The sequence below is a fragment of the Grus americana genome, chromosome 6, assembly GCF_028858705.1.
Source record: "Grus americana isolate bGruAme1 chromosome 6, bGruAme1.mat, whole genome shotgun sequence".
NCBI classification, from domain to species: domain Eukaryota; kingdom Metazoa; phylum Chordata; class Aves; order Gruiformes; family Gruidae; genus Grus; species Grus americana.
In genome coordinates, this window is record NC_072857.1 from 7,087,233 (window position 1) to 7,109,312 (window position 22,080).

At 41.6% G+C, this 22,080-nt stretch overlaps 1 protein-coding gene across 3 annotated transcripts in view; it reads right to left on the reverse strand.

Annotated features, from left to right (window-relative positions):
- Nucleotides 1–22,080, reverse strand: part of THSD7B (thrombospondin type 1 domain containing 7B) — a 358,700-nt gene that overhangs the window by 12,387 nt on the left and 324,233 nt on the right. For all 3 annotated transcript variants that reach the window (XM_054830722.1, XM_054830723.1, XM_054830724.1), the window contains 4 exons: nucleotides 13,614–13,755; nucleotides 12,083–12,198; nucleotides 11,464–11,581; nucleotides 4,956–5,101 (listed from right to left, as the gene is read on the reverse strand). In XM_054830722.1, the coding sequence (XP_054686697.1) occupies nucleotides 4,956–5,101; nucleotides 11,464–11,581; nucleotides 12,083–12,198; nucleotides 13,614–13,755 (522 nt within the window). The remainder of the gene's footprint in view (nucleotides 1–4,955; nucleotides 5,102–11,463; nucleotides 11,582–12,082; nucleotides 12,199–13,613; nucleotides 13,756–22,080) is intronic.

The window sequence follows — 22,080 nt, forward strand, 5'->3', positions numbered from 1 at the left end:
TAGAGCAGTTGCTAATCAAAAGCATCTTAGAGAATTATTAGTGTAGATTTACCATATGCAGCCAGATTTCAAGTTTTTAACACTGTGTTTCACTTTAGTCAGTATGTAACTTACTGTTCTAAATTACTGTTTCACCACTGAAACCGCTATTGCGGTCTGAGATTAATGGTGTGTGAATAACTCATGCAGCTGTCAATTGGGTTAGAGCTCTTAGAAAAGGCTGGTGGAAACAGAAGACGATGTGGAGAAAATTCTCAGGGGGAAATGGGCACTAATCAAACTGCAGTGTATTTCCAGCTCAAAGTGGCTCAGGGAATGCCTAAACATTACTGTAAAGGACAAAAAAAAGTTTTTTAAAAGATACTTATTCTTCTGTAAACAATATATAGGTATTTATATACATACACATCAATATATAAATAGTTATATGAATACCAAGATATAAATATAAATAATAGGTGAAAGCAATACATTTTTTTCATACAGCAGTCTCCACTATAAAGTCCACATGCAACATTCTTCATTCTTCTGTCATGCGATACTGGACATACATTCACATTTTCCAATGTTTAGAATAAAAAATAAATAGAAACCATGGACTCTCAAACAAAGATAAAGGTTTTTAACAGTGGCTTGCATTTGCTTGCTTTCTTTCAAGACCAACAATGTGTTTTTTACAATCAATTGAATACACTTAAAAGATGAAATGTCATCTTGTCATTTATAGAGGGAGATGGGTTTTGGTATATTTGGCAAGGTCATAAGCAATGCAGGAGTACTGCATTAACTTACTTATCATCTTAAAAATTATTCATGTCCCCAAAATTATACATTTGAAGACCTAATTAATAGATGTGGAATCAGTGGAAGTTCACTGCAGTACTGGCACACTGAGGATGCTGGGAATAGCTGCGAATCAGAGGAGATGATCATGTATTCAAAACTCAGAGGACCAAATCTGTATTGTAAATGCTCTCCCTTCGAAGATGTGATCACCTGAGGTTTGCCTGGAACCAGGACTTGCCTTGAGTCACACGCTCCTGGCAGGAAATATGCAGGAATTTCAACTCCAGAGGGGATTCCCAACATCTGGCTACAAAAATTTTTACCCTGTGGAGGATGCAGAACCCACCCTGGGTCCCCTAAACACAGCCCAGGGGTATGGGTCCTCCAGGAGCCCCTGCACGGAGCTTCCGCCTCTCACCCCAACCAACCACCCATAAAATAAGGAGAAGGTTTATGCCAGACCTGTGTTTTGACAGCCAGGTATCTTTTGAATTGACCGACACGCTAACATAAGGCAGCATCTGCACAAACCTTCTCTCACATCACCCTCCGATGCTTTCCACATATAACACACTAATAAGACAAGAGATAACAGGCCTAATGAGATGCTTTGCCGACATGTGCCTTTAAGAAAAGTTTTCCCTTTTCTGCTTTTATTGGGGTGCACGTGTGTTCACAATTATTTTAGGTAAAGAGTTGATCGGGCAATGCTTTCACAGGCTGATGAGCATTTAATCAGGTAAAAGTTTTCTTTAATGAGGAAGCATTGTGTGATCACATTTAAGGGACTGCTTTTAAAACACTTTAGCAAGGAAGGGTTCTTAGTCTTCTTATGAATGGTAGGCAGGTAATGCTTGATAATGTCTAGCTACTTCACTTATATTCCTTTAATGGAAAAATTATGAACAGTGTCAGCCATTGCTAATTTTTTTTTTTAACTAATCAGGATAAACCACTTCAACTCTAGTAGGAAAATGATTAATGTAATGTAACCCTTTAAGATTAGGTGTACTGAGCATTTCCCAAGTTCTGCATCCCTCTGAATGCAGCAGAAGTGCCCCACACCCGCGGGAGGTGTGCCTGCAATGTGTGTAATTACCTGGAGAGCAATGCACTGATTTCCGTACTGTGAAAATCAGCAATACAGAACACTTAGCGCGATCTATTCCTAAACATGCAGACACCTCTAATTATTCACACGAAGTCGATTTGGCATACAATAGTCCTTCTACAATTAAGAAATGCAGTCTCAGTTATCTCATAACACAAGGAAAAAATATTTTAGCCTTATAATTAATTGTCCTGTTTATATTATTACAGGAAGGCACTTTTGCAATATGTGTTTTGGTCTTACCATAGGGTGCACCTACCTTATTTAACAAAGCATCCTTGAAAACAGGACTTCTGAAAGCTTTCTTTAGAAAGTAAGCTTAAGCTTCTTTTCCAGTAAAGCGCAGGAATAAATCACCCTGTATTTATGAACTATATTTAATTCCTAAGCACCTCATTAAAGAGAACTGAACATGAATAAAATGCCTCCCCTCCAAAACAAAGCAAAGGGTAGAGAAACTACATCACAGTAATTTAAGGAGAGAAGCAGGCTCTATCTCACGGAAAGCGCGGGATGCTATCTGGGTTAGGGAAGGCTGTGATTACTTGCTCTGAGCTGAAATTTGGCTGGGTTCTGGGTGCGCACACTTTTAATCTGCACGAGGTGTTATTTATCTGGAGTATGCCAGGGCGTTAATTCAGCTTCCCTGCTAATTCTTTTATCAGCTATGTTAGTTCCTACGGTTGAAGGTCTCTTCCCTAATGTTTAACAGAATTTGCTTACGTTAGCTGGACAAATTATCAGCTGATGTTATCATTTTGTTATATTTATGTTATATACAAATAAATACTGAGTGCAGAACATGCCAGGACCATATCCACATCCCTAGTTGCAATGACTTGTTGTTCATTATATAAAATATAAACGTATTTCTGTTTTTCTGATCTTGGACTGTCCAAAGACTGTGTGTTGGGTTTGCGTGGCAGGGTTTTGGTAGCGGGGGGGCTACGGGGGTGGCTTCTGTGAGAAGCTGCTAGAAGCTCCCCCTGTGTCTGACAGAGCCAATGCCAGTCGGCTCTAAGACGGGCCTGCCGCTGGCCAAGGCCAAGCCAATCAGCGCCTCTGTGATAACATATTTAAGAAGAAGAAAAACACTTAGAGAGAGAGCTTTTGCAGCCGGAGAGAGAAGTGAGAAGATGTAAGAAACTCTGCAGACACCAAGGTCAGTGCAGATGGAGGGGGAGGAGGTGCTCCAGGCGCCGGAGCAGAGATCCCCCTGCAGCCCATGGTGAAGGCCATGGTGAAGCAGGCTGTCCCCCTGCAGCCCATGGAGGAAGGATGAGGGGGTGTAGCGATTCCACCTGCAGCCCGTGGAGGACCCCACGCCGGAGCAGGTGGAGGCACCTGAAGGAGGCTGCGGCCCGTGGGAAGCCCACGCTGGAGCAAGTTCCTGGCCGGACCGGTGGACCCGTGAAGAGGGGAGCCCATGCCAGGGCAGGTTTGCTGGCAGGACTTGTGACCCCGTGGGGGACCCCACGCTGGAGCAGTTTGCTCCTGAAGGTCTGCACCCCGTGAGAGGGACTCCATGCTGGAGCAGGGGAACGATGAGAGGAGTCCTCCCCCTGAGGAGGAAGAAGCGGCAGAAACAACGTGAGATGAACTGACCGTAACCCCCACTCCCCGTCCCCCTGTGCCGCTGAGGGGGGGAAGGTTGAAGCCGGGAGTGAAGTTGAGCCCGGGAAGATGGGAGGGGTGGGGGGAAGTGTTTTAAGAGTTGATTTTATTTTCTCATTCCTCTACTCTGTTTTGCCTAGTAATAAATTAGATGAATTTCCTCTCTAAGTTTGGTCTGTTTTGCTCGTGCCGATAATTAGTGAGTGATCTCTCCCTGTCCTTATCTCGACCTGCAAGCACTTCGTTATGCCTTTTCTCCCCTGTTTGGTGAATGAGGGGAGTGAGAGAGCGGCTCTGGTGGGCACCTGGCCTCCAGCCAGGGTCAACCCACTACAGACTGTCACGCTCAAGATTTCATTTGTGAAAACCTGGGAAAATTCTGGGTACCTGTTCTGCCACCCACAGTATTCGCTACATGTCCACCTAACTGCATCTAGAAACCGAGCAGGTATTCAAGGCGTTTGCAGCATGGTAGATGGCTGAGCAGAAAACACAAGGGATGTGTCTTCATGCTCATTATTGGCTTCAACTCCTACATGGTGTAATGTGGAGAAGCAGGCACAGCAGAGGTCCTGTCCCCTGGGACCAGAAAAAGGACTTTTCCACCCCAACCATGCTTCTCCCACCAGCATCTCAGCAAAGCTGGCTCACATCAGCCCAAGTGGACTTTACTCCATCCGAGAAACTTCAGCATGAAAGATTCACCTCTGCTTAAACTGGGTTACTGACTAATATGTTTTAATATTGGAAATGTGATCTAATAGATAAGGAGAGAAGAAAAAGCATACGAGGGGAAAAAAAAAATCAATTGAAGCCTGATGGAAGTCACTGGCAGTGAGAAAATGACGGCTCCAGTGCCGGCAATGCAGAGGTGCTGAGCATAGGTACAGCACATCGCAACTGAATCCGGCCATTTTTAGATCATTAAAAAGATAGCCAGGCTAAGGAGAAAGTAGAAACCAGCACTTCCTACAATAACTCACACTATTGTACCAGAGACCTTGTGGGAAAGACCTGCTATTCAGTACTTTTAAAAAAAAAAGGAAAAAAATGGTAAAAAAGACTAAGCTCTCTTGAAATCTAGTGTATCTATTTTCTCGTTAGAGTTATTTTATATAATTAAATTATAGGTCACCATGACTATGCCCACTCAAGCACATTTAGTCCGTAACTCTCCTTTAATACCTCTATAAACTCGCGGTACTTGAACCCGTACTGCTATAAATCGCTGCTGATGGCTGGAAGATGAGGTGCAGAGGTTTACCGCTCCTGAACTTCCCCTGCTTTCCTACGGATCTTACCAGCACCTTCAATGGCCACAGAGACCCCTCCGCCCCGTGAACGGCGGCCTCAATCAATTCTGCCATATAATGATAATTTTTGTCGTTCACCCCGGCCGCGAGGATGCCGAGGAGCCCTCGGGGAGCGCAGGAGAAAGCCGTACCTGGATTTTGCAGGGAGACCATGGGCCCAGCAGCCAGCTGTAGCAAGGCTTCACCGGGCAGCTCCTGTGCTGGGTGAGCTGCTCCGGGCAGGGTCTGCCCTCGCCCGCTGCCCGCAGGACCACCGAGCGCCCACGCACCATCTGGCCTAGGCGAGGGGAGAAGACAGGACATGGTGAAGGAGACCCGGAGGAAGACAGAAAGGCAGATTTTGTGATTTATTGTTATTCCTAGTTCATTTTCCACCACTAAAATCTGTTTAAGCAGCAATTAATTGGGAAGACTATTTGGATAATACGGATGCAATTGATAAGTCTAAGTGATGCTGTCACTGGTATTTTCAAACAGTTTTTAAACACAGTTTTGTATGTTTTCCAAATATATTATTTGTTTATGCAACACATTTAAATACTTGACTAAATCCTGATTATTAAATATGACAAGAAAATAATTCCTGTGGCAGCATCATTCCTAATGTTACACGTTCAGTATGTTTCCAGAGATTTTTAACAAATGAAATTTTCTTTTTATGACCAATTATATGCATCTAATTTGAAAACTGCAAACACTCTAGTGGCTATTACCATCCATAACCACTTCTGCCATTTCCATTAAAACTCTATTTATTATTGGTGAAAACTTCTCCAGCTACTGAATGGAAAAAGCAATTATGTTACTACTTTTGAAATAATAAAACTGAATATATTCATTAAAGTTACAGCAATTCCATTTCCGTCTTCTTTGTTGTCCGTTTACGTCCAGGAATGTTTTCACTCAAAATGTTTCAATTAGAATCCCTGCTGCAATTAAAAAGAAAAGTGGAAAAAAAAGAAAAAAAAAGCCCTTATGCAACAGGATGCAGAAGATCGTGTTGGGGATAAAATTTCTGCCTTGACTTTCAATAGGTGTGGATTTGAGAGGCAATAAAAAAAAATAAAAGGTCTGGATAATAAGGGCATACACATGCAACAAGACAGAGGCAAGCGGTAATTGCTAACCCACTGAAAAGGAAAGAGATAACGTGTTGTGGCGGAGCTCTCCCATTTGTATCGCAGCCGTTTAGCTTCAATCGTGAGTAGAGGGGAGGCCGGGGGGGAGCAAACCCCCCTGCGAAGTGGAGAGGCTGCGAGATCCAGCCAGATCCTTCTCCCAGCTATTTATGCATGCACTTTTTAATTAACGATACTGCAGCTGGGTTTAAGGTACGTTTCTAATAGCTGCCATCGTGACTGTCTACAGAGCAGGGGTTCCAAAAACGTTTTAGCAAATAAAAATTAAAGGCAGACATACCTGAAAAAGCTACTGACAGATACCTTAGCAAGCTCTCTTACCTTTACAATGCTATTCCCTCGCTCTGACCCATTGAATTCCATTTTTAAACCCATTTAAACCAATTTTAAGACTTCTTCCTTTTCCAATTCTAATCCCCTGGACCTGGGGAGTTTGTAACAGAAGTGATGATAAAAGCTCTTATCCACATGACTGTGCATTCAGCCACCACGGAATCAAATACATTAGGAGGTGGAAAAAAACCCTACCAGCTGCGAGGCAAGGTAAGAAACTCCTGTAGTTCACTGGGGGTGAGAAACCCCCCAGCCCGCTGCCGGCAAACCCCACGGCAGCCTTCCCCTGCCCAACAGGCCAAAATTCGCTCTTTCTTCCCCTCCAGAAATGAACCAAATTTGCTGGATTCTTCTTAATCCTGAATGCTGAGGGGTGGCGAGCAATGGAAAGGGCTCTTTGGGAAAGCGTGGGGAGCCCGCGGCTGTGGGGTTTTCGGGACGCCCTGGGGCAGGCGGCTCACCCCGGCCAGGGAGCTCTGCGACAGCTACAGAAAATGAGATCTCCTAAGCCTAAAAGATCTGATTTCCTTAGGAGGGACTTGAAAGCCCGAAGCATTCATCAAGCTATTTTAATTAAAGAAATAATTTCCTTTGGTACACTCTGTTTAACTTCTTTCTAGCAAAACGTAAATAGGAAGATCATTGAATAGAAAACACAGTTTTCCTTTTAAGAGGAATTAACAACTGTTCTGTACTTACACACATTTTACTTTCCTACAGTTGGTTATCCAAACCATTTAAATTCACTACATTCACAATGGTCAGCTGGTGCTTGACTCTTTAGTCTATCGCTTTCTTTTTATACTGCGAACAAATCATCGAAGACAGAAGTTTTGTTGAAATCCTGCTTTGCACAATCGCTGCAGTGAGCTTCTTAAAGCTCTGATTTTTTTTTCTCACTCCATAAACATTATCTAGGTGCTCAGTTACCACTCAAGTAGCAGAAAAACTCCCCATCTTTACTTTTTAAATACCTTATCTTTTGCTGCCTATGGAGAACAGAATCTCACAGCATCTGAAATTAATTTGCTTCCAATACAAATTCTGGAAGAGTGAAAACAATCTTAGTGGTTTCCTTAATATGAATATGCCACACCTTTGTTTCCTTTGCTCTGCAATGTTAAATGATAGGAAAATTAAGACAGAAAATGTGCTGAAAATTGAAAGGAAGTATCTCTTCATATCCTCAAATTTGTCATTAGTTTTGAAAGCAGGAAAAAAGAGGTTAGTCTTGTTAATGCTGGTCACTTAAAATCCTGTTTTGCATCAGCAGATAAAATTTCATCTCAGAAAGACAAGGTCATATTTTCAAATCAGTAGACTAAGATTTTTTTTACCCAAAAATCTTGCCATTTTATCGCCACAAAATGATCTGTTGCAGCTGAAACCAAGACGATTAAAATTCCTGCTAGAGTTCATCCCAGTCAAAATTACTGACATGTCATTCTCTGTTTGACGAGCGTGAGCAGAGCATATAAAACACAGCCCTGTCAGGCAGCCGAAAGGGTAGAGCGGGGATTGAGTTACTTAAATACAGCTCTGGAGGTCAGGTTAGGTTAAGTCACAAGCAAATGGGACTGGTGATAAATGTTTTTTTTCATCTACTTCCCACTGGCAGTGCCTCCAGCGGGCACTGGAGCATCCACAGCTCTGGGAGAGGTTTTGGTGGCCCCTCTTCCAGCAACATCTCCCAGCACCATCAGACTGAGCTTGCCAAGTTTGAGCAGCAAGGGAGAAAAAGTCACAAAAGTTTCTTCTTCAGGAGCTAGAACCAAAAATCTTTTCCCAAATTGGTGAAGAATCAGTAAAAACATAACCAGTAAATTTTTCAGATGGTTGCATATCCCTGTCCCCTTCATTTCAGTCTGGTGTTGGGGTGCACGTCTCTGCAACCCGCTATGGCCTCTTCTGGGCTCTGAGGACTGAGCAAGGCACGGCAGCATGTTCAACCCTGGGTAACTCAGGTAAGCGCCATCATTTATCTGATGAAGTCAGCTTTGTAAGTGATAAGGCTGGGTTGGGGTGTTCTTGTACTATTTAGCACTCCTGTTAGACAACTTGGGAGAAATCATATGGGATTGGAAGACATTCACATAGAAAAATTCAGCATTCTCGTGTATTCATTTGCCTTAACAAAGGAAATACAATTTGCTCAGGATTATCCATACCAAACATCTTTCCAGTAACTTTGATTTGGGCCGTGGGAGCATCGTCCATTAATGCAGCACTATACATCTTTTCATAGCAGGACAGCAACTGATTATGAGGAACCCTAATATATAACCCAATGTCAGCCTAAAGCCCTAGCCACCATCCTGAACAGATGCTGCCCAGAACTACAGCTGCAACAGGCAAATATCAGTTACACATCTCCGTAGGCTCAGCACAGGCAGGAAAGAGAGATCTACTCTACTCATCATCATTTATAAAAATCAATATATTCGCCTTTGGCTGCTGTGTACCAGAACCATATTAGCTGTCAGTGCCACATACGCAGCAGCACCACTTCATGCTTAAATGCATTGTTCCATAAAATAAAACCTGAGCAAGAGAAAGGTACCATCCATTAAAATGTATCACAGCAAACCATTACTGGAAGAGATGGACAGAATAAAAATGTTAGCAACAATGCTTGAGTTAAGAAACATATGAAAACGTAAATCCACCAACATTAAATTTTGATCTGAATGATATTTAAATGATGTTTCTCTTTGAAGTTGTTTATAGTACTTCAGCAGGCCCTTGACATGCTCTCCAAGAAAAGCCAGAAAAGCGGAATGTTATTGTGAGCGGAGCCAGTAACGGTGCGTACAACCAATTTGCTGTGAATTATTTCTGAGAACCATGCATCTAAGTCCTACATTTTAGCTTTATCAAATAGTGGGCAATTAGTTATTTGGCAAAGGGAAGCCAAATCAGTGTTTACTGCAGCCAATTCCCACAGCTCGTTTATTGTCATCCTTTGGTTCTCCCTCAGTAATTTGAGGCTTCATCCTGTTCTCACAAATGCCTGTAAGAAACTCCTGATGATTTCAAAGGTATTGCAGCCTACGAACCTTCGGGTAGGAAACCCTCACTGTATTCATCTGTGAAGTACCACCTGTAGATGAGTACATAATTAACGTCTTCTCTGTTCATACCATCATCAAGTAGTATTTATAACCAACCAGTACTCAGTGAAGAAGCTGAAATGACGGTGTTTTATCTGTTGGATCCACAGGAAGGCCATGGCGGCAGGACTGGTGCCAAGGTCCCTCCTTTACGGATGTTTGATAGCTCCACGGTTGGTGGTTGCTGAAGCAAAACTCGTATCAGGACTGGGGCTGCAGTAAAATAAACCATGCACTTGGAATAACTTGGATGCAAAGTACTTTTGTTTCATTGATGCTTTGGGATGAGATTCAGAAGACTCTTGGGTCCCTGCAAAGCTATTCAAATGATAGAGCAAGACTGAGCAAAACTAGGCTTCCTTATGAAACAATTTTTAAGACTTTCCCAGCTGCTTAGCTGCCGTAGGTTCACCAAACAGTATCTCCAGCTTTTAAATCGTACACATCTACATCCTGAACTGTACGAGCCAGCTCTCCAGCTAGCAGTATAAGGGAGTTATGATCTCTGAGGACCAGAAAATGACACATAGACTGAGCTGAGCTTGGGCTTTATTGTGTGATTCAAGTACCTTAATGAGGTTTGGCACCTACAGCCAGGACACTCCCAGGAAGAGCTGAGATCTGCTTCGGCAGGGCACGGATGTTTCCAGTTTTCCTCTGCAGGAGATCAGCTCTGATTTAGGCCATGAAGTAACTCATTGCTCCTTACATGCATTGGGAACCATCAGCTCTTTAACCAGTCTTTAGGATTTAGATAAGCATTTCAGGATCAGGAGCAGAATACAAGACATACCTTTACTTGAGCATGTTCTCTTGCAGACTATGCAATGTAAGAGCTCAGGACAAAAAAACCTTCAGGCGTTATATAGGATGAACTGCTCCTCTAGCACGCTAAAAGCCATAAAGAAGTTATAACTTGCCTTTGCACACATAGCTCTGTTTATTTTAGTAAGTAAGTGATTGAACACTCAAAAAAATAATATAAGTCCATTCAGCAATGTGAGCGTTGCCACTCCAAAATAGATTTTGAAGAAAAAATAAAATTTGGAATTAATTGTATTCCTAGTGTGTTGTTGTTAAAACACTGTCTATGAATTATTCATTTCTGCTAAGAAAGCACTACTTTACAAACGGGCTAAAAGCTCAGCAAAGAAAGAACACCACTAATCCAAATATTAAGCTTTTTCTGTAACATGCTTTGATCTCCAAAATCCATCTGAAGGAATCACTTCATGGAAGTTAAGAGCTTTATTCTTTTTGACCTTAAGTGAATTTGATTCAAATATGCATTATGGCTCTCGAATCTTAAAGACCATTAGCTGTACATCTGGTGCACATCAGAAGCCTGGGAAATAATGTCACGAGCTTATTTTGAATAAAAGCTTCAATGCATTTCCTCATGCCAATATGCAAAGGGTTTTTTAAATCATACAAAGTTAAAAAAAAAAAGGTCCTAATTCTTTCACTCTTGTATGCTGGTGAGCATTACTGGCTATAGAAAACCTCGCTGAATTAGTGGAGTCATACAAGTATTAAGGGACCTGTGGATACAAGATGGAGACAGAGGCATATACTAAATGATGAAAAATAGTTTTAGTGTTTTTTCTTCAATGGGATGTAATTATGTTACTAAAAGTAACTTCACCAGAGGATTTGTATTTAGTTACTTATCCATTTCTTAAGAATCCTGTAACTCACCAGTGCTTCGCTAGCTCTACGCACACCTCCTGTCTCTGGGGTTAATGTTTCCTACAACTGAATTCTGAGAGTTGGAATTAATTAATAAAATAATCCCCCAGGCATCTGTCCACTTGGTTTCCTAAACTGCATTTTTCACTTTTGAGTACCTTGAAAATAGCCTGCTTTGTTCAAAAAACCCAACACCCCAGGCTTTTGAGAGTGTCCAAAAATCACCACTGAAGCGTTCAGTGCGGCTCAGGGCGATCCCTGTGCCCTGTGCCCCTGCCCAGGGGCTGTGTAAGCCCTTCTGGGGCTGGGGGTTTCGTCTGCGCTGCATTGCTGAGGTGTGGCGGGGAAAGGGGCAGATGGGGACTCACCGCCAGCACCACACGTGTGTGAGCACTGCGACCAGGCCGACCACGCCGAGAGCCGGCAGTCCACCGTGCAGCCCACCATGCACCGACTGCTCGTCTGCACGGGCTTCTCCAGGCGAAGCTGTGAGATGACAAGGAAACACAGACGTCAGCCTCCGCAGGCCCCCCCGGCCACCTCCGGCCACCACTGGGCACCAGGTCAGGAAACCAAAAATTGGCAGTGACTCCGGTGGGATGCCAACGTTGTTGCTTACAGGGAGTTTTCCCGAGGGTGCAATTGGTGAAAGCAGTTTCAGTCTACAAATCCTTCGGTGTTTGGGTCTTACTCTGAAAGGACAATCCCAAACTTCTAGTAGGGCACAATCTCCCTGGTGGCCAGCTTTGTTGGTGCAGGGTCTACTCCAACCCCAAAACCTCCCGTTTGAGTCAAGGAGCGATACCACCCACCAACACCCTGGGGATGCTTTTGTTCCCCAAAGCACCCAACCGCCATGCTCCCAGCACCGAACGCAACTTCTCCACCATCTACGGACAGTGTCTTGGTGCAGATCAGAAGGCACCGGCTTTCTAGAAACAAAATGAACCTCCGTGTGTTTCCCTGCCCCACACGTGCCATCCTCACCCGTTGGCAGAGCTGCGTGCTGACAGCTGCCCCGTCGCTGCGCTGGCAGCTCAGGAGACGTCGCCGTTCTCCGTGCCCACAGGTGGCATTGGCACCCAGCTGGCACCCGCTCCAGCCTGCGGACACAAAGCAAAGGATGCAGCGCTGCAGGTCATGGCCATCATTCTGGTTTTACATCTTTTTACTCCACACATGGGTTACCTTCCCCTAATGAAGTGCTTCCCCACGTCAGGGCATCCCAAACCCAAGAACAACCCACGCAAAAGAAAGCTGCTCTTGAAACCAGGCAAGTCTCGGAGGAGAAACCTCTCGCTTCGCACTCAGATATCCCCTTAAAGAAAGCCATACATCAGAGCACACAGAAAACTGTTAAACACTGATAAAGTGTATCAGTTCAACCCAGTTGGCACATTTAGAAGACTGTATTGTCTGAAGTAAAATTTCACTTTGATAAAGGAACTAGGAAAGTTTCTGAAGGGTAACTCTGATTTAACCTATTTCTTGCCTGAAGGCAAAGCTTTCCATTATTTATAACTAAGCTTTAATACTCGTGAAATAAAAACAGTATTTCTAGGAGAAGAAAATTCATATCTTATTACTTGTCTGAAATTATGATGGTCAGAATACAACTGAACTAAAATAAGCCTTAAAACACCATTTAAAATAAACAAAAAAGCATAACACAAACAACAAAAATTTCCATACACCACCAATGAATAGGAAGTATATGAGAAGAAAACCTATTACTTTGTGTCTTCCACCTCTGATAAACATGAACACATAAATGTTCTGCATTTCTGAAATGCGATGATAAAAAAGGCATCGTCTTGCTGCCTGTGTGTTTCTAGGGCTTTTATTTCAAACAGGCTGAGTTTATATTCAGATATAACATTTTCTCCTGCTTTGTTCTCTCTTCCCACCAGCCCCCCAATTCCTCTTAGATCTCCTCTCCTCTCTCTGCCTTTCTCATTTATCTGAGCTGGTCAAAACAAAAGGAATTTTTCCTTTTTTTTTTTGTTAGTTTGTTTGCAACAGAACTAATTGCTTCTAAGGTCCTAAATAATGCATTTTGTTCTGAATATTCTATGCCAACCCATATTGCCCATATTGCCTTCAAACCAGACTTCTGTTGGTATTATTGGCTTCCCTGGAATCATACAGATTTAACTGGAATTTTGTAATTAATTCTGTTGACAACCCATCAAAGAGAAGAGATCCCATTTAACTTGTTTTATTTCCAGTGTATCTGATATGACAACTTAAATACAAAAATTGTGTATCTGTCCAGTAACCTGTAAAAACATAGGCATGTAATTAACCTGACTGAAATCAGTGATGTCTTCACGTAACTCTTAATGTCAAGGCTTTAACCAACACCACAAGCAAACATAACTAAAACCACAACTGAAGAAAGCCTTTAAGGAGCTGAATCTTTAATGCAAAGGCTATTTGGAAAAGCAGAACGTCAATTTAATATACGTTGTAATTGGTGTCACTTCCTGCTAATAATATATTGGAAAGTTATACCTACCTGTTAGATTGTACTGATATTTGAAGCAGTTTTGGTTAAGAATACATGGCTTCATTTGCAAATCTTCAGGGCAGGGCTTTGTATTGACAGAAGACCTTAGCACTTGTCGAGTCCGGGTTTGCATAATATTCGGATCACACACCTATACACAAAAGCGATGGACAGTACAAGAGACCCTAGGAAATCATACAGACACCGACTCCCTGGGGTTGTTACATGCACATCCACGGCCATACTGAGGTACGATATCATCGCACTTCTGTTCTAAAGATACCTAAAAGCATATGAAGGAAAAGAAATGTGGTTCAAAGGTAAGAATCCAGTATTACTAAAAGTCATCTTTTGTCCACCCTGATTTGGCTATTTTAGGCACTCCTATACTACTTATTCCCATATTTTTTTGTAAGGATCCTTGAGGACAATGGGATAAAGACCTTGCCATTTTGCTGTGCTCTCGTCTCCACCTCTTCCCAAGACTTTCAGGAAAATACCATGGTACTGAATAATGGAACAGGATTTCTGGTACAATTAATGTGTTTTTAAGTAATAACCGATGTTACAGCAAAGCTTTCATTACTAGGACGGACATTTGTAATTGTAAATGTTATAATGCTGACAAGACGGGGTGACTTTTCAAAGTATGTGATACAAATACTGATGTCTGACTGCCTATAAACCAGGATTCGCCCGTTTACATTTTCATGTGATATGAACCGAGGCTGGTTTTCATTTGTGTTTGTACCTCACGGGCAGGAAAATGGTTTGTTTTTAGCAGCCTTCAATCCTCACTCTCTCAGCGCTGTGGCATGGGGCTGCTTTGCCTTCCATTTCGCTGCAGACTTAGCAATAGTGACTAAATGTTTTCTGCCTTCCAGGAAACATCTCCTTTACGTAGAGGACATCTCATCCCCACGAATCCCTTCCTGCAGCCTCCTGCTTACCCCTCCTCCACAGCGCAGGACAGCTCTTCTCTTTCCATGTCACACGGAGGTGTCACCCCGCTCTGCCCGTGCACTTCTTAAGGTTTTTTCCTTGGTTTTCTTAATTCGGGGCTATAGCATAAGCACTGGCTGGGCCACGGGGAACGTGGCGGTGTCCCCACCCCGGCTGTCACATCCACATCTCATGCCAAGGGGAACTATTTCAGGAGGAAGGAGTTGTGGCCCCGAAGATTACACGCCTGTGACAGCGGGCAAGGCTAAGGTGAAGAGCACTAAGGATTGCTGCTTTGCCTCATTAAATGATATCACAAAAAAGTCTAAATAAGCTTATTCTGAAGCCGGGGTGATTATGGGAATACGTAATAGCCATAGCTGGGACAGAAAGGCAGCCCCAAGGGCAGGGGCTCTGACCCCCTGAAACTCAGCAGTTTGTCCGCAATCCAGTACAGCAGGAATGGGTGTGTGGAAGTGATCCCAGCAAACCTAATGGAGATAAATCCCTATTAAAGGTATTCTCAGCCATTTACTGCATAAGGTGATCTATTTAATTCCTAACAGTCTCTCATTAGGACTAAAGATTGCTCAGGAACAGCAAAGAAAACAAAAAAAACAATGCATGTAGAAATACATTTTCATAAATGTGTGGACATTTAAAACATGATTTTTCTATAGAGCACTTTAATTACAAAAAATAACTAACCGTTTAAAACCACAGGCTTCTTATCATGCAACGATCTGCCTGTAAACACTGAACCCTGCATGGGTGAAAATATGGGTAATTCCTGTATTGTGAATATTAAAGAGAAAAGTAATGACATTGCAGCATAAATCTAGATCTCAGATGCTGTAAGCTGGATTAAGTTGCACAGATGATAGCATAACTAAACAGAATAAAATCAGGGCAAATAGGAAAAAAGTATGGTCCAGTCTTAAAATACATTGTCAGGCTCATTTTCCTTGTGCTGACACTATGTGCAGAAAATTCTATTATGTTCTCATTGCTGACACACATCTTGTCAAACAATTTTAAATGGTAATCTTATTTGAATAGCCAGTCACCTAAAAAACCCAATTGTTCTTAATTATCTGAAAATTAAACCCATGCTAAGTGTTTACCAGTAGTTTACTGCCTTTTCCACAACTAATCTGATTGTTCATCCTCACAACTAAGACTAATAACTTAAACCATTTGCCAATAAAACAAAATAAATAAAAAAATCAAAGAAGGTATCTCAGTACCTACTCCTAATTAATGTTTCTCTATATTATATTACCAAAGGAAAAGAAATAAATCAATGAATGAGGTGAAAGAAGTTCAGTCTGCCATCTCTGAAATACCTGCTTTTGCTCCCTTCAAAATAAGAACCTGCAGACAGAAAACATGCATCATTGGTACATAAGTAACTTCTTTTAATAAAATAGCATTTTTTTCCCTCCCCCGTCTAGCGTGCACCCCGTCGTGCTCGATTACAGGTCAAAATCTTCAGTTCGCCAGGATCCAAACAGCGGATGGGTTTACTGCAGCTCTGAGGCTGGAGTTCTCAGTGCGCTGATGAGCCATGTTGTTCAGAAGGCAGAGCTGATGCGATAAGCTCCCCACTTTTACTAGTTTTGAATAATAAAGAAACTCTGTAGGAAAAGTGTTCATTTAATCAAGCTGAGTACACGGGATACATGCAAAAATTCAAAGTCGGCAAACTGTAACTAATATCCTGTAATATTATTTGCTGAATTTCTCTTTACGTCAATTGAGAAGTCAATTTAGTTTTCTAATTGATTTTCTGGCCTTACTCTTTCAAGTTAACTATGTAAAAAATTGAGCCAAATATATATGGAGCTGAATAAGCGTCAGGAAGGAATGACTTGCAAAGGAAAAGATGAAAGCTGGGATTTTCAAAGGAGCAAGAGGGATCAGAGTATCCAGCTGCTGTGGCATCTCTAAGGGCTTGGGTGCACAGCTCCTGCAGCACCCCTCCAAAATCCCAGGCTGGAAAAAATAAATATTTACTATGTGGCAAAGGTTGAGGAATGGCCTGACGGACTCCAAGTCATTAGGGGATGTGAATGGTGAGAGGTAAAGAAGAGGGATTGTTTCCAGTGGGGAGATGCTGAGGGTATTAACAAGCAATAAAGAAGAGAAGTGTGCAACCTGCATAGCAGGAGGAAGATACTGTGTCATGGCTGCCATCGCTACCAATGGTATGTATATAGTCCTGAGTTTGGATCTTAAAAAATACTGAGAGAAAACCCAATCACCATCAATGGCAAATTTTTTAGGAGGTAGGACAAAAGCAGCAGTCAGTAATATTGTAGAAAAGGTAGCAAAACATTGAAATATGACTTGATCAATTAAAGTAAGAAATTATCAGATTTGGGCAAGATTATCGAAGTGGTTGATTCTGAGTATTCCAATAAATGAAGAAAATGACAAAAACAACCTGACTGTTCAAATACTCTTTCAGGTGAAATAGTGAAGGTGCCGTTCAGATATATGGATCAAGACTGGATCTGCTCTACCCCAGTACGAACCAGTTTCTTATCACAAGCATAAATGAATCTACAATTTTGGGAGGGTTAAATAAATAAAAACCACCGTGATTTAGCAACCCTTTACTATCTTCATTTCCAATTCCTCTTCCCACTAAGTGGATGCTATACTTTCAAAGATGTTATTTTACTTCCTACTGTTCTACTAATAACTGCTACTTTCACTGATCATATATTAAGATTTTTTAAATTATTTTTACATTAAGTCAGCCATTACCTCCTGTAAAGTAATCACAACTGGTTGTGCTCAGCATTAGCCAACACTTCTACAGTGGAAGTACAAGGTAAGAGGGAAAGGTGCAGCCAACAACACTGTTAAGAGAAAGGCCAGTACATACAACAGAAGCGTTCAGTAGGGGGAGTTTAATTTTGACTTTTATTTTTGACATCTTCTCCTTATGGTCATGCTACTTATTTTTATGCCTGTGGTGATAAATCCCATAAACAGTTTTTATAGCTGGAGAATGTGGCATGTTAACAAGAGGGTAGAATTAGGCATAACAGCAAATCTCCTTACGCAGAAACTGAAAGTCAAGGTGATAGATTTAGATTGCAAAGATTTATTAAGAGAGAGTTATATAGCATCACAGCCAGGTGATGGTTGAACTGAGCACAACACAGAACCCCGTGCAGGTGCTGAAGCTCTCCGTACTGCCCACGTACAGAGCTTGCTCCTCCATACATGGATCCAGATGGAGCAACTCTTGCACAGAGCTCACATAGAGGAAATGGGAAAAGAAGGTGGGGTGAAATTCAGCCTCTCGCTTGGCTCTCAGCGCCAGGGACATCTCCAGCAAACTGCGGTGAGAGCAATTCTGGAGACCTTCACCTGATCCTTCCAGGAGACTGAGGCTCTGCTCTGCCAGAGGGCTGGTGCTACCAGGAAGGACAAGTCATTCTTGATGCAGCTTGGGGACCATCAGAGTTTAGTGCCTGCTTAGCAAGTGGAAAACCTTTGTCCAATTTCTGCTTCTATTCTGGACAAATGAAACCCACTTCTGACACCACCCAGGCCAGAAATAGATAAAAGATTTATGGATCAAAAAAGGACAATGAATATGGGTGCCAACTGGCCATAAATTTAAGAGAGGAAACAAGTCCTAAGAAATGGAAGTAGCTGTGATGCATGGAGGTAGAAGGTCAGAGGCCTGGAGAACTCTACATACCTTCAAGGTTAGGTGCCAACTCAGTTTGGCAGTTAAGTTTTACGGACTATGTTGTTTGTTGGATTTAGTCCAGATTCCTCCTCGATGACTGTAAGCAACGGGGTGTGTAATTCAGGCATGTGCTTCCTTCGGTATCAGTGAAAGGAAAGGAATTAATTTCTGGATGGAAATAATAACAGGGACCTAACTCGGGTCACAGATTAATAGCCTACAGCAATAGGACCTCATACACAGACACAGTAAGTTTCCCTACGTGCGTAACTATACTGTCTCAGCCTACTTTATTGTATTAAATCTCACCATTTCCATTATCCTTTTCGATGAAGTGTGAAAAAGCTGAGCTAGAGCCAGGGATGTATAGGCCAGATTATATAAACCACTACACAAACAAAATATTCTGAAGCAACGAGAGGTACCTAAAATGTTAAGGGAGGAATGAATCGGAGTTTTTCCCAGAGGACCATTCAGAAAGTCTGAAAGCCATCATCTTGATTCTATGGAGGAATTCTTGGCACTATTAACTACTGCAATTTTTAATATTTCTTTTAGCCAATCCCATTTTTCCACCATGACCACTTGTCACTATTTTAAGCTAACAGAAAAAGTGAGAGACACAAACATACACAAAGGATGTACCCAGCCTTTGCTGCAGACAATAACAGAACAGACAAAGCACAAAAAGTTTGTTCTGGAAGAGAAGGATATTAAATAAAATAAAACCGCAAGGTTATGAATGCTAAGTTCCAGCGTAAGAGCTGTTAACATATCACACATTAATATACACTATTAGACCTTCTTTGTGATGGATTTTAAAAGCTGTCCATTGATCCAGGCTTTCATATGCATCATAATTGTACAGCACAAAGGTTGTAACCCATCAGAGAGCCCTTTAAGCTGTTTAATTTAGCAAACAGCTTGTATAATGCATACTACACTATAAATAGCCGGCCACATTATCTTTAACTGGCTATTCATAAGGAAACATACAACCTCAAACTAAGGTAAATGCGTTAGCAGCAACAGGATTTGACTATTTTTAACAGTGCAATGAACCGTTATATTGTTCGTGCCGATGTGGATGTTTTGTAACAATTTAACAAGCCATTTACAATAACATGAGCAGTCTTTTGAAAGGAAAATGCATTTGCATAAATTTTCCTTTTGAGATGCATCTAGCTTCTGAAACCTTATCTGCACCCATATATAACCATTTCTTTTTAAAAAAATCTTAATAAAGATGAATAAAAATAAAACAATGAATCTAAAAAATGCACCTGTTACCAACTTTTTGATAAAGCCATACAAAAAAAAAAAAAAAAATCCAGTCACAGCTATGCATAAGGAGCAGTGCACGTTCTTCCAGAAAAGCCTTGGGCCAGCAAAATTCTCATGCTTGACCTGAATGAACTATCTCTTGGGCTAGAAATACAACTCTGTGCAAGCTTCATTCTTCAGTCCAGCCTCCACACTGCAGGTCCTTTGCCAAACCCACGTATAAAGGCACCAGTCGCGATGAAGACTTCAGTAACGCACGCAGAGAGCCCCAGCGCCTACAAGAGTCCATGATTTCTCTTCCAGTTGGCATTTCCAAACCATGACGACTCCGACTTGCATCTACGATGAAAGTCACTGCAAAACCTGAGTCGGCCGTATTGCCTGGTGCCACGTTTAATACCATCAGTTACTGCAGTATTACATGACCCCCCCACGAGATTTAAGAGAAAAATAATTCATTTGTCACAAATCCTGAGCCTTGTGCATCGCTATTGATCCACAAGGAAAAGGCTCGCTGAAACAAGGACAGCTGTTCACACTCACTAGACATGTAACCTCCTATAATTAACTAATTTCAAACCTCTCAGAATTAGCTGCTAGAAATGCCAACAGCTGAGGCAAACAAGGAGGCCACTCCGATCGGCTGCGGGGGCTGTGACAGCTATCCACATGGCAGCAGAAAGCTAGCAAAATAAATTTGAGGTAATTATTTCAGGGACTTGTAGCACAACTCACATATTAACTCTTTGTACGAATGCTTTGATGAATTCAGTTGAAGTCAATTAATTACATTTCCAAGTCAGATGAATACAAAGTCGAGACGCTGCAGGTAGTGCATGTTATTCGATCACTGAATATGTAACAGAGATGATAGGATTTGGGTTTCCAGATTGTTTAGCTGGGTCTTTGAGCAATCAAGTGATGATGTCTGACTGAACACGCTATTGTAGCTGCAACGAATACGAAATCTCTGAAGCAAAATGCAAGTCGATCTAATTTGCTCATGATTATTATTTTTTTCTGACTAGCAAGCTTCAAACTGTTATTTTAAATGGCTTTAAAGCCTTGATATTTAAGTTATGTGGATGTTACTTAGCGACAAAGAAGAAAACTTTATGAGCCAAAAAATAGTCTTCAATCAGAGGGAAAACCATTTTGAATTTACTTCTCACAATAGAGAATGTGAGAATAATAGGGAAGCTTTAAATCAGTAATTATGAGTTTCCTGAATCCAGTAAAGAGACAAAACCTCAAAAGTAACCTTGAGGTATTGCGTTTCAGACAGCTGCATTTCTGGGTCACGGCAAAGTGCCATCAGAGGGAACATTAAAATTTAGTTTTCTGTAGCAGTGTTAAATAGCACTATAATCAAGACGCAAAAATCGCAATTCAGTTGGAAAATACACATAAAAGAATTGTGGGAGCATCTGAAATTACAAAAGACCACCCTAGAAACACAAATATTTAAAAGCAAAAGGGAAATGCACCCAAAAAGGGTAGAACAAATAGAATGTTTTAGCAGAAAGAAGTATTGAAGAAAATACTTCCTATTGACAAAGCAGTTGCCACCTTTATGACTCATTGATTTCAACATGATTCAAGATCATTTACCATCCTGAAAGTGGAAAATTCACATGGGAAGAGTACTGCTACAAGATAAAACCAACTAATACCCTAGAAAGTATCCAGAGTACAATGACATATTGACAAAAGGTAAACTGGATATTCTAAAAGGCCTTTTTATATTCAGCTGAGAAGAGTTAGTTATTCCTCTATCAGGATAAATTTATTATCAATACTATAAAATATGAGCAGAACACCAAAGTGACTGGACAAGAATTCTCACCTGACCAAAATCCTAGGTAAATATCTCAAATCAAAGAGCTACTCAGGCAAAGATGAGGCTGAAATTCTGGTTGCTCATTTCTTACAAACTAGAATTTGTCAAGTCTCATAAATCCTCTTTATCTCCAGCAAGCCAAACATGACCAGAGATATGGGAAGATTTCCCAGAATGCTCTTTGGCAGCTGCCTCACAAGAGTGCTACGACTAAAAGAGTGCCAACTATTTTGATATCTTTGTAAATGTGCTTGAAAAAGAGCAGCCAGGATGTACAGTTTTGCTTTTTCCTTTCAATATGATGTGATCCCTCAAATTTTTCAGATTCTTTGGGGAAGAGGAAGGAGCCATACTTAGAAAATGGATTTTCGGTGAATATTCAAAAAGCATTTTATACATCCTCGGAAGACAGGCATTTACTTCAAGTGTGGCATGAATCAGAAACCATGCATGAGTATATCAGCTATTGAGCAAAATTCCCGCAAACACAATTAAATAGACAGTCCTAACGAGCAAGAGGTTCTAGGCAGGAAAACTTATTGATACGGTTTTTGGGCTCTGTGGGAAGACACTTCAAGCAGGCTGGAGGCACAGCCAGTCTGACCAAAAGACTTAATGAGATTCAGCTCCAGATGCAGACTCCTATATTTGGATGTCTAGATGTAGGGTCTCCATGCAAGGTCCAGACCCAAGCTCTC